The 17,662-nt window shown below is 43.3% G+C and overlaps 1 protein-coding gene across 1 annotated transcript in view; it reads left to right on the forward strand.

Moving 5' to 3' along the window:
* The window catches only part of ANO2 (anoctamin 2), a 297,002-nt gene that overhangs the window by 16,202 nt on the left and 263,138 nt on the right, over positions 1-17,662 (forward strand). The window contains 1 exon segment of the mRNA XM_034784822.1: positions 2,879-3,265. Within this exon segment, the coding sequence (XP_034640713.1) occupies positions 2,879-3,265 (387 nt within the window).

Genomic DNA, 17,662 nt, shown 5'->3' on the forward strand with positions numbered 1-17,662 from the left:
CTTGTAGAGCCTAGGATACGTTTGCAGGCCTTGTAGTTAGAACCCTCGCCACCATATCCCCTGATCTATTTACCTTATAAACTGTGTGCCATTGTTCAGAAATCGTTAAGAAACGTGGAACCCAAGACACCATTATTAGACTCAGTTTTCTAAGTAAAACAGCATGTTGCACCTACGAGACACTGATTTCTACAATGAGAGAGAGAGAATAGGGTGACCAGATAGCAAGTGTGAAAAATTGGGATGGGGGTGGGGGGTAATAGGAGTCCATATAAAAAAAGGCCCCAAATATCGGGACTGTCCCTATAAAATCGGGACATCTGGTCACCCTAAGAGAGAATGAGCAAGGTTGTGGGCAGAATATATAGCCATTTAAAGTTCTTTCTGTTTATATTTTGCAAATTGAATCTTGTTACTAACAGTTTTATCTGCTTATTTATTTTGTTTTCATTTCTAACAAATTCTTTGATTGCAAAAACTCGTACAGGTTCAGGAAAGCACTGCAAACTAAGGACCTCATCCTGTTCTCATTGAAATCAGTGGGAATTTTGCCACTGACTTTTGGGCTTGGTCTTAATACACTGATGTGGCAAAATCTTTATGCCTTGTATGAGCCACAGAAAGAGAGAGAGAGGTGTCTCTGCAATCTGCTCAGTCCCATTCTCTGTGTAGGTACAGCAGCAGCATCCCTTTGATGTTGCCATGGTGACCTCTCAGGTGGCAGCTGCTGGGATGAGGCACCTGGGTACCTACAGATGATAAACAGGAAAACACCCTCAGCAACTCATCTACCCAACCCTTCCTCATTCCCTTTCCTTCTGGCCTCTGTGTGCATCTCTCATTTCTACACGTACCCATGTATAAAGAGGAAGAGGGGGATAATACTTGAAGATTATCTTCTCTACAGCCAGCTAATGGATTTCCCTGGATTGCTGTCGGTGCCAGCAACCAGGGGATGGTGACATCATTACCTGTGGAGTGTATTGCGTGAAGTTCTCTGGAAGGGAGGCTGGGAATCTGAGGTTTGGTGTTTTCATTGTGGCAGGGATGGATCCAGAGAGTCTGCAGGGACTGCCCGTGAGTACAGTATGAAAAGGATTCAGACCATAGAATAGGAACATGTTATAAAATGCTGTCCCCAAAGTATTTTTAATCCGTGTGTAAATCTAGGTGTAAAGAGTATATGTATACTGTATATGTGTAGCATATGTATAGTGTGCAAAGGGGGAAGCCTGGAGGCAGTCTAATCTGTGCATGGAGGGGTTGTATGCAGGGGGACCAGGGATCTATAAAAGCATATGGAGGTTGATAGCAGTTTTGTGTGAAGCCAGGAGGCAAAGCTTAGCAGTGGTAGAAGTGAAACATGGGAGATGTCAGGATAAAATTCATATCAACCTGCATAGTTGTCCATATGAATAACTGTCAGTGTTGATGCACATTAAAAACCTGTGAAAGTCCTATATGAAAACTTCATTAACTTTGAGTTAAGGTTGCTAGATGGCAGAGACTACTAAGACCATAAAAAAATAGAAAGTAGTAGTTAATTCATTCAGTACCCTGTTTACACTGTCACTACCAACACACACCATAAAAAGAAAGGAAATACAAAGTTAAACCATTCAGTGCCTTATCTACACTACTCTCATCAGTTCCTCTTCCCACTCTCAAATACCTCCCTCCACAACCCACATATCTTGACCCCAATCCCAAACAACCAACATGTAAACTTAAATCTGGCCACATTATTTGTTTATAAGATCATGTATTCCCATTAGTGCTGGCATAGCTTTTATAAACTACATTGTACCTAGTTCTGTATTGGCGTGTATGTAAGCCGGGCATGAAGTTAGATTGCAAATGGTGGCAGTGAGAGATGGGTTTTATATATATCTTAGAAAAATGCATGTGAATGGGTGACCTACGTTGTGAGTGACTGTTCTAAATTTGGGATTAGATTTTAATGTAGAAATTACAGAATTGGAATCCACATTGATGTACTGGCTGTGGTCAGAGCTGAGGCTACACGGTTGCTGTTTGTGTTTAGGGTAGAGATATGTGAGCTCTGGAAAGGAGGTAGCTGAGGTGGAGAAGAGGAACTGATGTAATAGATAGGGTGTTGAATAGTTTAACTTTGTATTTTCTTTCTTTTTGTGCTGTATGTTGGTGGGTCAGACAGTCTACCAATCTCATCTCAAAGTTAATTATAATGTATGTCAATACTGATATTATTCATCATTTTGAGCAGTCCATGTGAGAGGTGGTATTTTCTCTAACCTCCACTCCACTGTCCTATTGTCTACCATTTCCCGTGTGCTCAGCCCAGTCCAGTCCTGCTTCTCCTCCAGGCACCATAAAGAGCTGAACTCCATGTCCAGCTCAGACCTCTGATTGTTGCACTTCGTCCATGCATAGTACAAATTGCCCCATGTTCCCCCTGAGCACAGTCTTGCTCCACAACATTTTCCCAATCCCTAATATGACCCCTAGTACTTTCCTATTGCATTCATCTCTTAAACACTGATGCATATGAGTGTAAGGTGTGAGCACAAAACCCTAAGGCACAGTGTCAGTGTGTTTGCTCAGTATGTGTGAGTGAGAGGGAGGAAAGTATGTAGGTTTCTGTTGCCTTTTGGAAACCATGGTAGATTGGAAATTGCTGGGTTTTGTCACCATTCTTGGTTTGCAGACAGAGGAGATGCTCTACATTACTGAATCTGAGCTCTTGCTTCAATATTGCTCCTTTCCCATATCTACAGTTAATCCCCATCATTTACTTAGCTAAGGCTTTCATGTACCTGAACAAGAGTGAGGCCCTGAGCCCTGCTGCTTACTTGGTCTTTGGGTTTGTCTCCCTGAGACTTGTTTATTTCTCTTTCAGAAAATTAACAATTACCTGGATGGGACCCAAGTGGGGGCCAGAGATGGGACATCCCCAGGTGGGAAGCATTTCAGGGACAGCAAGAGGAAAGTGGACTACGTCTTAGCCTATCACTACCGAAAACGTGCCTCTCAGCACCAGCGAGGCATTGGCTCCCTAGGTCCCTTGCACAGACCTTCGCCCTTGGCCATTATTTCTAATGGGGAGATGGGGAAAAGCCACTCTGAGCAACAGCAAAACCAGGGCCAGAATGCACCCCAGCAGCAACATGGGCAGATGATCGAGATGAGCCCACTGGATGCCCTAGAGGAGGAGAGACGGGAGCAGAGGGAGGAGTATGAGCACAATCTGGTGGAAGCTGGACTGGAGATAGAAAAAGACATTGAGGTAAGAAAACCAGGAGCATGGCACTGGGCTTCCCATCAGCAAAGGATTGTCTTGGTTCAGTACTGAAAATGAGTATGTGGGAAGAAGAAATGCTGGTTAATAGCTCAGGACACTGAACAGCCTGGATTCTGTTTTTTTTCATCAAATGTCATTACTGAGCAAAATCCCAGTGCAGCACAAACCTTTATGATTTAGTGCAGGCAAAGGCTTCAAGTCTATAGGAACCTAAGCTAATTGTTCATGTTACAGAAACATTATCCTTACTGGAGATGAAAATAAAGGACAGCCCTCTCTTCAAATGCAGATTATAGGCCTGATTGTTCTCTCCCATAAGGCCTGATCTGAAGCCCACTGAATGGACATCCTTTCATTGGCTTCAAACCAGTATGATTCCACTGCTGTTGCTCCCGACTAGGGATATGTCTACACAACAGCTGAGAGGTGTGATTCCCAGCCTGCCCGAGCTAGCATGCTAAAAGTAGCAGCGTGGCTATGGCAGCGTGGGCGGCAACTGGCTAGCTGCCTGAGTGCACTCCTGCCTGACTCCCTAGGTAGGGTATTAGAGCAGCGATCCTGAGTCGCTGCCTGTTGTGCCAGGCGTGTCTACCTGAGCTGGGACTCACACCACCCAACCCTGGGTAGACATACTCTTATGCTGGTGTAAATGAGGAAAATCAGGCCCTGTGTTGTATTTTGACTCTTCTAATTAACTCATGGAAATTGCCCTCTGACCCCTCTACTTTTATTGTTAGAAATATGTCACAGATTCACTAGAGATAAAGTATACGTTGTGTCCATGTCTAGTGTCTAGTCCACACCAAGATAACAGACTACTTCTGCGCAAGCTATTGGAGTTTATCTTTTAGCTCTGTGCTTTAGTACTAAAGATCCTTGGTTCACATCCCACTGACCAGCCAAGGAGGGCTTTTAAATATCTATCAGAAGATGCATATGCTCAAAATATGGAAAAGAGGCTGGTTATGCTTTTTCTAGAATTGGGTTGATTGGAGCTGATTTATTTGATCATTGTTTATATTTAAAGTGGTGTTGACCAGAAACATGTATTGAAATTTTACTAAACTAATTATTTTGCCATTTAATTGGAGTGGGGGAGGTTCTGATTGTGGTACTTTAAGCCTTGTTTTCTTTTCATAGTGAAAATATTTGGTGTCTAAATACTCTTATTACTTTTGCATTGAATTGCATTTTTTCTCTGTGAAACTAATTCACCGCTAAGTATTATAAGTGATTTCCATTTTTATTTTAATTCAATCCTTTTAAAATCTAATTATCTTCTTAAGGAATTACATGGAATACAAGATGATGTTATGCCTCCTGTGGGCTGTGTGGCTTTTTTTTTCCTCTTCTTTTTCTGGATTTGGTGGTATGGAGTCTATTCATATTTGATCAGAAAGATTCTTTTGAGTATAACTTTCTCAAAGCTGCCTTAACTTACATATTAGAGAGACAAGGTAGGTGAGGTAATATCTTGTATTGGACCAACTTCTGTTGGTGAGAGACCCAAGCTTTCGAACTTACACAGAGCTCTTCTTCAGGTCTGGGAAACTAACTCAAAGTGTCACTGCTAAATACTAGGTTTGAACCAATTGTTTAACATAAGTAGTTAACGTGTTTCAAGAGATCGTTCAAGGTGAAGTGGCCTGGTAATGCCCTTCCAGTCATAAGGAGGAAAGGTGGGAGAAAGCTGGGTGTGGGTGGGTGTTAGTGGGTTTCAGATTGTTGTAATAAGGCATAAATCCAGTGTCTCTATTCTCTCCATGATTTTTAGTGTCTAGCAAAGTTATGAATTTAAGCTCCCAGGCTGGTCTTTTGAAATTGTTTTGTGCAGGTTTCCTTTGAGGATAAGGACTGATAGGTCAGATATAGAGTGATCACTCGTGATATGGTGTTTTCGTCTTTTATCATTTTACTCTGTGAGTGAGTTCATTTGAGAACACAGTGATTGTCTGATTTCACCCTGGACACAGTTGCTATTGGGGCTTTTAGTGAATGGGATGAGGTATACCACATGTTCTGACAGGCATGTGGAGGACCAATGTTGATGTTTTATACTTGGATTTCTGTAAGGTATTTGACTTGGTGCCACATGACATTTTGATTAAAAAAATAATAATGTGTCTCATCTTAATTTTATATATATTTTTTTAAGTGGGTTAAAAACTGGTTAACTGACAGGGCTCAAAATGTAACTGTAAACAGAGAATCATCATCAATCGGGTGTGTTTTAATGGGGTCCCACAGGGATCTGTTTTTGGCCCTAAGCTTTTTAACATTTTTATTAATGATCTGGAAGAAGACATAAAATCATCACTGATAAAGTTTGCAAATGACACAATAATTGGGAGAGTGGTAAATAATGAAGAGGACAGGTCACTGATATACTGTGATCTGGATCGCTTAGTAAACTGGGTGCAGGCAAACCGTATTTTAATGTAGCTAAATATAAATGCATACATCTAGCAACAAAGAATGTAGGCCATACTTACATGATGGGGGATGCATAGGCCATACTTACATGGTGCAGTGACTCTGGAAAAAGGTTTGTGGGTTGTAATCAATGTTCCCCCTAATTTTTTACATGCATGTGTGGAATGAATTTTGTTATGTGCACCAATATGGTGGTAATGTGTGGTGGGGGTGTGGCCAAGGGGTTCGGAGTATGGGAGGGGGCTCAAGGCTGGGGCAGAGAGTTGGGGTGTGTTGGGTGAGGGCTCTGGGGTGGGGCCAGGGATGAGGGGTTTAGGGTGCGGGATGGGGGCTCAGGGAAGGAGCAGAGGGTTGGGGTGCAAGGAGGTGAGAGCTCTGGCTGGGGGTGCGGGCTTTGGGGTGGGGCCGGGGATGAGGAGTTTGGGATGCAGGCTTCCCCAGGGCTGTGGCGGGGGAGAGAGGACTTCCCCCCCCCCCCAGCCCTCTCTCACTGCATCTGGCTGCGACAGCTCTGGCCAGGCTGGGCTGGGGATGTGGGAGGGGCGCCCCTCCCTGCCTGCATAGCCCTTGATAGCCTGCTGCATGGCTGTGCAGCTTAGACGGAATTTATGTTGTGATGGATAATGTGCTGAATATGAATTTCCAGTGCGATGCTGTGGCCAAATGGGCTATGTGATCTTTGGTTACATAAACAGGGAAATCTTGAGTAGGAGCAGAGATGTTATTTTACCTCTGTATTTGAAACTGGTGCAGCTGCTGCTGGAATACCGTGGCCAGTTCTGGTGTCCACAATTCAAGAAGGTTGTTGATAAAATGGAGAGGATTCAGAGAAGAGCCACGTTAATGAGTAAAAGATTAGAAAACACAATTTCTAGTGATAGACTCAATGAGCTCAAACTATTCAGCTTAACAAAGAGAAGGTTAAAGGGTGACTGGATTACAGTCCGTAAGTATCTACATGGAAAACACATATTTCATAATGGGTGTGTCAATCTAGCAGAGAAAAGTATAACAATCCAATGGTTGGAAGTTGAAGCTAGACAAATTCAGACTGGAAATAAGTGAACATTTTTAACAGTGGGAGTAATTAGCGATTGAAACAACTTACCAGGAGTCATGGTGCATTCTTTATCACAATTTTTAAATCAAGAATGGGTATTTTTCTGAAAGATCTGCTATAGGAATTATTTTGGGGCAGTTCTATGACCTGTGTTATACCGGAGGTCAGACTAGATTATTGCTATGGTCCCTTCTGGTTTTGGACTCTATGAACAGTTTTGAATAATATTGAGTAATAATACTTAGTGCTTTCTTTCCATAGATCTCAAAGCAAAGCAAACTCTTTTACAAAGGTGTTCAACACAATTCTCCCCATTTTACAGATGGAGAAAATCAAGGCACAGACAGAAGAGCTGTTCAACACATTTTTGTCAAAACTTTGATGGTGGACAAATGGCCATAAGCATTGCTTGTGTTGAATAGAATGAGGGGGTGATTCGAAAATGTCTTTCAGTTATTCCAGTATTATGCAAAGATGTGTGAGTGCCATAAAGTCAAGAGAAATCTAAGATGGAAGAGACCTACTAATCCACATGTTCTCTCTCCTCTGGGGGGTCTAATGTGGGGATTCTTCTCTCTGGCATATTTCTGCTGGTTTATGTGGTCTGTAGCTGGGGGTTTGTTTAGTTTCCCCCACCCCCCCTTTCTTCACCTCTGTCTGGTTGATGGGATCCTTTTCTTATAGTGTTACCAATATATATACGGCTTCCCTGATACATGTTTCACTGTCCTAACATCCCTGCTTCTTTAGATGCTCTGAGCCAGATGCTGGGGTGTGGCTGATCTACAGCTCAGAGATTGTCTGCAAAAATGGCTTAAAACACACCTTTTAACTCCCTTGATACAGCTACTGTGCGTGATTGGTCCCACTTTTGAGTCAGAGCAGTGCTTAGGATCCTCTAAGTTATGTCGATTGCAAAGTGCCAAGGGGGAAAAACCTCAGTTACAGATTGGCATGCATTATGTGGCATCCTGGCTGAGGACTCTTTCCTTCAGCAACACCAGTTTTTCTCTGATATGCTAGCAGTAGAGGAGGCAAATAGCATAAGAGCCCCTATGATGGCTCAATATTAATGATGATCATCCTTGCACTGGGGTTGTCTTCCTGAGGCTGGATACAGTGGCTTTAGAACCAGATTCCACAGTAGTATGGCAAACTGCAGCCACCGCACTCCTAGCTTTCTGCATTCTGGACAATAAAACAAGGATTTAGGTGGTCAGGCCATTATCAATGAAGAAAGGACATTGTATCAGTGCCCTAGGGCAGTGGCTCTTAACCTTTCCAGACTACTGTATCCATTTCAGGAGTCTGATTTGTCTTGCATACCCCCAAGTTTCACCTCACTTAAAAACTACTTGCTTACAAAATCAGACCTAAAAATACAAAAGTGTCACAGCACACTTACTGAAAAATTGCATCCTTTCTCATTTTTACCATATAATTGTAAAATAAATTGATTGCAATATAACTATTGTACTTACATTTCACTGTATAGCATATAAAGCAGTATAAACAGATCATTGTATGAAATTTTAGTTTGTACTGACTTTGCTAGTGCTTTTTATGTAGCCTGTTGTAAAACTAGGCAAATATCTAGATGAGTTGATGTACCCCCTGGAAGACCTCTATGTACCCCCACTACCCTAGGATACACCTACTGAGGCTTGCAGCTCTTCGGTCATTTTATGGTTTTTTATGGCATCTGGTCTGCACATGGGAAATATATGCAAGATGCACTTTGAGCTGAAAAGTAGCTTAATCTAAGATCTCTGTTACCCTGCCTTGTAATTACCCTAAGCATCATTAATTTACAAGAACCTATCTCAGTATCTTGAACAGCTGACTAATTGGTCCACTCACCTCACAGCTGACTAGAGATCATACAGTCGTTGTTTTTGTGGGCTAAATGACTTTAAATGGCAGGAGTTTCACTGCTAGACCTGGGGAGAATGTAATGTGACTTTTAAAATCAAGTTTCACTTTTTTATTTTCTTTCTACAATTTTCTTCTTCTAGAGGCTGCAATATAAAATGTTTTCTATTTAAACAAACGCCCTCATCTGGAAAACAAATATTCTTCCCATGTTTTAGCTTGGCATCTTAATATGGCTTTCACGTTTATTTTGTGTCTAATGATAAATAAGTGGATAAGGCAGATAACCGATAAGCTGGCAATTCAAATAATGAACTAGCTTTGAGATAATAAATTTATTCAGGAATTGTTTTTATGATAAAGAACCCAGACTATAAAGAGCCCCACCTGTAGAGAACAGGCATAATCAGAGTGCCTAGTTCTCTTTTAAGAATCTTTGGGTGCAAACTGTCTCCAATGTGAGGAAAGTCATGGAATCATGTTTGTGGGTGGGGGCACATGTTAATATGAGGAGTGGAGTGGGTGGAGCAAGTCACTGAGGGGATGGGAAGGAGTCATTTGATGGAAAGACTTGTCACTGTGTGGAGTAGGAGAGAATGGCTTAGGAGGTGGAGGGTACTTTGCAGGCTTGGAGAAGGAGACTGAAGGGACATTTGATTATTGGGATCCATGGTTATTCCTCCTGTTACCTCTCATGTTAGCTTTGTAGCATCTCTCTTTTACTCTCAGTAATCCACAGAACGTCTTCTCACTAATGCTGACTTTGGACCCAGATATCCCACCTACCTTCTTCGTAAATTCTGGGCACACAATATGCGATGCTGAAAGAGATGTAATCATGGATGGCCCCTATTTCTGTAACTTTCTTGGAAATCAGTGAGGTAGTGGGTGACAGACAGATGCATCTAGACCAAGGTCTGAAACATCGGGGGTTGAGTATACTTTGAGGAGAGTGTGCAGGGAGCTGCCACAGTAGATGGGACAAGAGTGTATAGGGGCTGGCTGTGACATGTCCAGTGGAGCAGTTATACTGAGAACAGGACAGAATCCTCATTTCAATATAATCAAATAGAATACTACCAAATGAGGGGCAGTGCCAATAAACAGGGACTTCTAGCCACTTATTCCCACTATCAGTAAGAGAGAGGTTTTTTTTTTCTTCTCCCCTCTCCCCCCCCAGTAAATCGGTGAATCCATAGAATCATAGAAGATTAGGGTTGGAAGAGACCTCAGGAGGTCATGTAGTCCAACCCCCTGCTCAAAGCAGGACCAACCCACACTAAATCATCCCAGCCAGGGCTTTGTCAAGTTGGGCCTTAAAAACCTCTACGGATGGAGATTCCACCAGCTCCCTAGGTAACCCATTCCAGTGCTTCACCACCCTCCTAGGGAAATAGTGTTTCCTAATATCCAACCTAGACCTCCCCCACTGCAACTTGAGACCATTGCTTCTTGTTCTTTCATCAGCCACCACTGAGAACAACCTAGCTCCATCCTCTTTGGAACCCCCCTTCATGTAGTTGAAGGCTGCTATCAAATCCCCCCTCACTCTTCTGCAGACTAAATAAGCCAAGTTCCCTTAGCCTTTCCTCATAAGTCATGTGCCTCAGCCCCCTAATCATTTTCGTTGCCCTCTGCTGGACTCTCTACAATTTGTTCACATCCTTTCTGTAGTGGGGGCCCCAAAACTGGACGCAATACTCCAGATGTGGCCTCGCCAGTGCCGAATAGAGGGGAATTATCAGTTTCCTTGATCTGCTGGCAATGCTCCTACTAATGCAGCCCAATATGCCTTTGGCCTCCTTGGCAACAAGGACACAGTGCTGACTCATATCCAGCTTCTCATCCACTGTAATCCCCAGGTCCTTTTTTGCAGAACTGACGCTTAGCCAGTTGGTCCCCAGCCTGTAGCAGAGTATGGGATTCTTCCATCCTACGTGCAGGACTCTGCAATTGTCCTTTGGTCCAATCCTCCAATTTGTCTAGGTCACTCTGGACCCTATCTCTGCCCTCCAGTTTATCCCTGTTACTAGCTTGGATAAAGTGTTCCATGTCCTCCCTCACTCCCTCTAATTCCACTCTGCATGTTCCATCTACATTTACATTGGAAACACTTTAGGGCAGAGACTTGTTTTTCTTTTTGTTCTGTACAGTACCTAGAATTCACTTGGGGAAAATAAAAATGATGGTGACAATGGCACTTACTTTCCCTGTTGAAGAGTTCCCCTAACTTCTCCCTTTGCTAACTTCGGCCTTTGCTACAGCATGCCTTATCCTTCCACAGATGTGGCCTGCTCATGCTCCACGGCCCACCATGTTTCACTCTTAATAGCCAGCTGTTGAGTTCAGCCTCTTCTTTTTTTGATTCTAGACTCTTTGCATTAAAACAGAGCAGTATAACCCCCAATATTATCAAGTCCTTCTTCCCAAATGACTTGGCATTGTCACTGTTTCTGGATAATAGCTGCCAACTGTGGGTAAGAAACTCCACTCTCATTTTTGAAACTTCCTTGGAATGGAGGTCCTGCTTTGGGGGCAGCAAGAGGAGCAGAGGCGTGAAGGGGAGAGGAGAGTGATGAGGCATGGGAAGGGAAAGAGGACTGGGAGGGCATGGAGATGGGCGCTAAGGACTGGAGGGGATGTAGCTAGCCATGGGTGGCTGTGGTGTTGAGAGCCCAAGGGAGGCATGGAGGAGTATAAGGAAGAGTCTTTCATTCTCATTAAATATTTGAAATGCAGACAATTTTCTTGATATTAACCTCTAAGTGCTAAACACTTTCATTGTAGATAAGACTCCCTTTCTATCATCCGCCAGCTCCATATCTATAAGGTATAATTCACCGCTCCCCTGCCAGGTAAGGAATTTCCAGCCAGTTCCCAAAGACCTTAGAGTCTTCCCCAACTTGTTACCGCTATGCTTCTCCCAAACTTGAATACCCCAACCCTTAATAGTACTCCCTTGTTTTGTTCTCTGATGGAAATTATGCTGTTGGATGTATATCGTTTATTAAACGTATAGTAAAGATTTGAGAAGGCATATAGCCCCAGTGTACAGCATGTCAGAATTCTATATGTTTTCTTATAGTTTGATGTGATGGTGGAGTAGAAGAATGACTGCTCTGTGTGGTGTTATGAAGGGAGATGGTTATACAGTGGTGTAGATTCGTGTATTAATAGGTAGATGTAGTAAGCTTATATTTTTCACTATTGTGTGGCAACTAACACAGGCCCAGGTCCTATAAGCACTTGACTACCTGCTTAATTTTATGTAGATGAGTAATCTTCCCCTCCCTCCTTCAAAAGTGATGTGCAGTTAGAACCATAGTAAAATCCTGTTTCCAAGCAGTCTGTGCCAGAATCCCAACTCCAGGTTCTTTGGCATGTCTCCGTGAGCTCCAAAAGAAGACCGGCAGGTTACATGTTTCCTTATGCTTAACTGGCAGGATTACAAGCACCATCAGTCAAACAGAACCTAATTAACATGGACTGGTGCTGGATAAGGACTGCAGCAGGGAATTCAGACCAGCTTTGGGCAGGGTGCTGTCAGCCCAGTAATGTTCCACCCTCAACCCCCAAGGGTCAATAAACCCCATCCCCTTCCTCTGTTAGTTCACTCCAGTATTATGAACTGGTTGGGATGCTCCAGGAATGAACACCCTGTACTTCACCTATCATGGAGCATCAGTAGTTAATTTAAACTAGAATTGCATTGCTGCTATTGCAATACAAATGCAAGGTGGTACCGTATTCAACCATTTTGATGTATGGCAGAGTTCTCATAGGAATAGAATGGGAAGGCATTTGAGATACATCATGGCACTTTGACAGAATGGATCAACTTACAGCCTGTTGTAAATGAAACAAACATTACTAACAGCATTTAGCAGATGTAGATACCTTTTAAAGTGTTACCCTTTTCAAAGCTAAGTATAAATAACTTTCCACCCCTGGAGCTGGGAGTGGGTGACAGGGGATGGATCACCCAATGATTGCCTGTTCTGTTCATTCCCTCTGAAGCACCTGGCATTGGCCACTGTCGGAAGACAGGATACTGGAGTAGATGGACCATTGGCCTGACCCAGTATGGCCGTTCTTATCTGTGCTCTCAGGGCCTACCTGACAGGACCTCCCATAGCTCCAAAATTCTAGGGCATATATCTAAACCCCCTTGGCTAGAATGTGGTATAATCCACCCCCAGCAAGGTGGTACAGAGACCTATAGTGCCTCTAGACATGAGCTCATGTTTCATTGCTGATAGTCTTGTTGCTGCAGCATAGATCAGAGCAGATTGTAGTTTTGGCTGAATTCTTGTAGGTTGATGTTCCAAGGAACTCGTTCAGAAAACAGTTTTGTGAATTCAAAACAAACCATTTACCCATCCTGGGTTTTAAAGAAAATAGACTGTGATACAACCAGATTTTATGAGAGGAAAGTAAATTGTCCTTTTCTGTGGCACTCCCTATTTGCAAGTCTGCAAGCTCTATGTGAGACATAGACCTGGAGAAGGCCATGTCTGGCATCTCTTGTCTGCCTTGGAGTGGGAAGGCAACAATAGCCAAGGCAACCTCCCTGCTCATTATTCAGAGCACAGGGCTTCTTCTTTGTCTGTCCTCACCCCCTCTGTGTCTCTTGTTGGGTACCTATCTTCTGAGAGGCAGGACCACATCTCCTTTGAGAACTCATAAAGCTAGAGCAGGAGCAGTTATTTTCTTGGATTCACAGGTGTCTTCTGTGGTATATTTGCCAGTAACATCTTCCCAAAAGTACGGAGCCATTTCTCTTTCTTAATTGCACTTGGTAAATCACATTTAAAAAACACCATATATATATTTCCTAAGATTGCCTCCCCTTCAAAGTGCTTGCTGTCATTGTCATGGGACAGTTATTTGATGGCCGAGGGAGAGGCGGTGAGTCCACACAATACTCTCTATTGAGGTGTAGTCAACACTGCGAAGAGGTTGGCGAGCCTGTGTTCTGTTGGTTCCTGCATATCTGTACATGGTGTATCCGTGATTGGATCTTTTCCCAAGTGGTTGGACATGCCAGTCCTTCAGAAATTGATTGAAAATCACCAGTTATTTCTCACAGGAAATTTTCCAAAATGTGTATTTGAGGTTTTTTAAAAAAATGCTGGGAATTGTTTGTTTTGTTTCATTTCCCCCCAGTTTTTAAAAATTATTTTCATTTTTTAAAAAAAGTTTTACTTTTCATAAACTGAAAACTTTTACCCTCCACACAAATCTTTTTATTGAAAAACTAGAAAACTTTTAAACCAAAAATGAAAATTTTGATCAAAACCTTTTTTGCATATTTTTTAAAAAAATATTGCAATGAGAGAATTTCAGCCAGCTCTATTTAAAAGTACACAGATATGATTAGAATAGTATAATGTAGAGTAGGGAAGAGCTGGAATAATTACCTCTTTCCTTCTATTTTATGAAGATGGTTTATAAAAGTTTCTAAGAAAGGCACTTTAATCTCTTTGGAAATATGAAACCCTCTCCAGGTACCCAGTATTAGTGCTATATTTGCCATAAAATGTACACTTATTTAAATTACAGGAACATACAAGGTAGTAGGTTACATTTGTTTTTAAAAGAGTAAGGAAACTAACTTTGGGCCTGATTCTGCTGTCCATGCTCAGGTTGAGTAATACCTTACCCAAACCAATGGAACTATTTGCAGAGTAAAGTACTACCCAATGAGAGTCAAGGTGAGAGAATCAGGCCATTTGTAGCTTTGCGGGTCGGGGGTCAGGGACCATATATGTCTTGTGTTAGAGCAGCACTCAGAACAAAAGGGTGTCATGCTACTTGGGGTCTCTTGCTGTCCCCACACTATAAATATTTGATTCTTACATTCCAAGATCTCTAGTTGCAGAACTATTAATTATGTAAACATGTTCTGCCTATGTATGGGACTGAATATAGGACATGGCTATATTCAAACTAAATTTGTACAAATGGGGAAGGGCTTTCTCAAGTGGATAGGGGTTGATGGGGAAATAGCAATGGGATGACTAACTACTTAAGGGGAAATTCCATCCTGTGTTCAGAAGGATTTTCAGATGAGTCATAACGCAACCACAGTTGATCGGTCACTAGAATCCGAACTCCATTTACAAGCACGCTGAAGTCACTGACACCAAGCCAAGGGAGAAATCTTGGCCCTATTTAAGTCAGTGAGAGCTTTGCCATTGAGTTCCACGGGGCCAAGATTTCACCCCAGTAAAGTAACTTTCCACGTTGGACTAGGGTAGCCAAATTTCTAGTTGCAGAAAACCGAACACCCTAGCCATGCCCCTTCCCTCAGGCCCCACCCTGGACCCACCCCTTACCCAAGGCCCAGCCCCCTGCTCACTATATTCCCCCTCCCTTGGTGGCTCGCTGTCCCCCACCCTCACTCACTTTCATTGGGCTGGGGCAGGGGTACGGGAGGGGGTGAGGGCTCTGGGGTGGGGCCAGGAATGAGCAGTTCAGAGTGCGGGAGGGGGCTCTGGGCTGGGGATGAAGGGTTTGGGTGCAGGAGGGGGCTCCAGGCTGGGGGGTGGGGCTGAGGGATTTGGAGTGTGGGAGGGGCTATGGGTTGAGGCAGGCGGTTGGGGTGCAAGAAGGGGTGAGGGCTCTGGGGTGGGGCCAGGGATGAGGGGTTTGGGGTGCAGAAGGGTACTCCGGGTTTGGGGGGGCTCAGGGCTGGGGCAGAGGGTTGGGGCTTGGGATTGTGGTGTGGGCTTACTTTAGGCAGCTCCCGGTTAGTGGCGCAGTGTGGGGGATAAGGCAGGCTGCTTGCCTGTCCTGGCACCATGCTGCACGCACACCAGAAGCAGCCAACGTGTCCGAGTCCTAGGCGGGGGGTGGGGTGGATGGGTTCCATCACTCTCGCCTGCAGGCACTGCCCCCCCCCCGGTTCCCATTGGCTGGAAACCAGCCAATGGGAATGTGGAGCCAGTGCTCAGGGCGGGGACAGCACGCAGAGCTCCATGGCCCCCCTCGCCTAGGAGCTAGACCTGCTGCCCGCTTTCAGGGCGCAGCGTGGTGCCAGCCAGGATAGGTAGGGACTAGCCTGCCTTAGTGCAGCAGCACCACACCGACTGGACTTTTAATGGCCCGGTCGGCCTGCTGAGCCGAGCCACCAGAGTCCCTTTTCAACTGGGTGTTCCGGTCGAAAACCGGATACCTGGTCACCCTGTGTTGGACTCTTGAGCTCACTGGTTGGCCCATGTGGCTCAGGGGCATAGTAAAAGAATAAAAAGCCTACAGTACTATAGATAGGATTGGCAGGATTAGATTTTTATTGGTAAATATTGTAAAACACTATTAAAACATCAATTTAACCATACACACACAAACCAATGAAAGAATATTTCCATTTGCAATAAACAATATTTACAGATAGGCAAAACAAGAAAAATGCACCAAGAACTTATTTGAGTTTGTTTTAAGGATATTTACTATGAATATTTTGACATGTTATGTTGAAAATTTGTGTTTTAACTGTTTTAAAGCTTCAGTTTTTTCAATTTGTGTCTACTGTCCTTAAATAATTGTCTGACTCCCCTTATTGCCTGACGCCCTCCCATAATTTTGCACAATTGTGAAAATTAATAAATAAAAATTGATATTATCTCTCAACATTATTTTAAAAAGTAAAAATAGAATTCTGTCAAGGCTAACAATAGATTATTATAATTATTATTTGTACTATATTAGTGTCCAAAATATAGGATGATAGAGTCTCTGCCCCAAAAAGGATACAGTCTAAATCAGGTGTCTTAAAGTCCCAGCCCGCAGGCCATCTGCGGCCCAAGAACCTCCCCGCTGCGGCCCACAGAGGAGAGATGCATGCAGACATGCTGCCAGCAATGTCTGTTGCAGGCTCCGCCCCCCACAGCTCCCATTGGTGGGGGAGAGGGACAGAGAAACCATCACTAGTCGCCAGGCAGAGTCAGCCATTGAGGCAGCATCACTTTTTTCCACAATGACTATAAACAGGTCTAAATACCGAACACAACTATCTGATGCACACCTTGCTGCAATCCTGAAGGTTTCAACTGCTCAGTCACTGAGGCCAAACATCAACAAACTGACAGAACTGAAGCGTTGTAAGGTGTCTGGCAAACACTAAAAACTCTCTGGCAGGCAAAGAATTGTATAAAGTTGTATGACAGTTTTATTATTTCTAAGAAATTCTAAATAAAAAAATACAATATAAACGCTTTCTTTTCTGAACACCATCTTCAGTGACATTATTGGCCCGCTGGGAGGATTTGAGGACTGGCACTGGCCCTAAGATAAATTGAGTTTGAGACCCCTGGTCTAAATATTAAAGTCACCTAAAAACTGGGTCACCAGCTTCAGATGTAGCACATATTAGCACTGACCTGATGTTGTTACTGTCTGCTGGCTGTTTAGCTTTTGTGAAATGAATTAGTTGTTGCCATCTAATTTTTAGTGGACAAATTGTTTTTTTCTTATGCTGTCACTCATATTTGGGAGGAATTTCCCATAACCATCTGCAAAGCCAACTCATTATCCTTCTTCAAATCTCTCGATAAAACTCCTTTGCCGTAAGGCCTACTAAAAACGTGACAACCGTTCGGATGCTGGTGTGCTGAGATCACTGTCTGTCAGGCTGACCAATGTTGTCTCATTTCTTTGTACTTCCCTGTCAGCCTGTATCCATCTGTTTATCTCTTTTCTTATGCTTATATTGTAACATCTTTGGGGCAGAGTGTGTCTTTTTGTTCTGTGTTTGTTCAGCACCAAGCACAGTGAGGACCCATTGTGGGTGCATGTCTGGGTGCTACCTCAATACGAATAATGAACAATTCGATTGATTGTTATTATTATTAACAACAAATTAGCCAAGTTGAGTGCCTGTGTTTTCAGAGCTGAAAATTTCAATTTTTCAATCCTGTTGATTCTTATTAATAATTGTGGAGTAATTAGAACAGGGTCTGTCTCTCTCTAATATGGTGTGTTTATGTGTGTGTTAGGTAATGCAGGGCAAATTTTCT

This window comes from Trachemys scripta, chromosome 1 (genome assembly GCF_013100865.1).
Source record: "Trachemys scripta elegans isolate TJP31775 chromosome 1, CAS_Tse_1.0, whole genome shotgun sequence".
Lineage (NCBI taxonomy): Eukaryota > Metazoa > Chordata > Testudines > Emydidae > Trachemys > Trachemys scripta.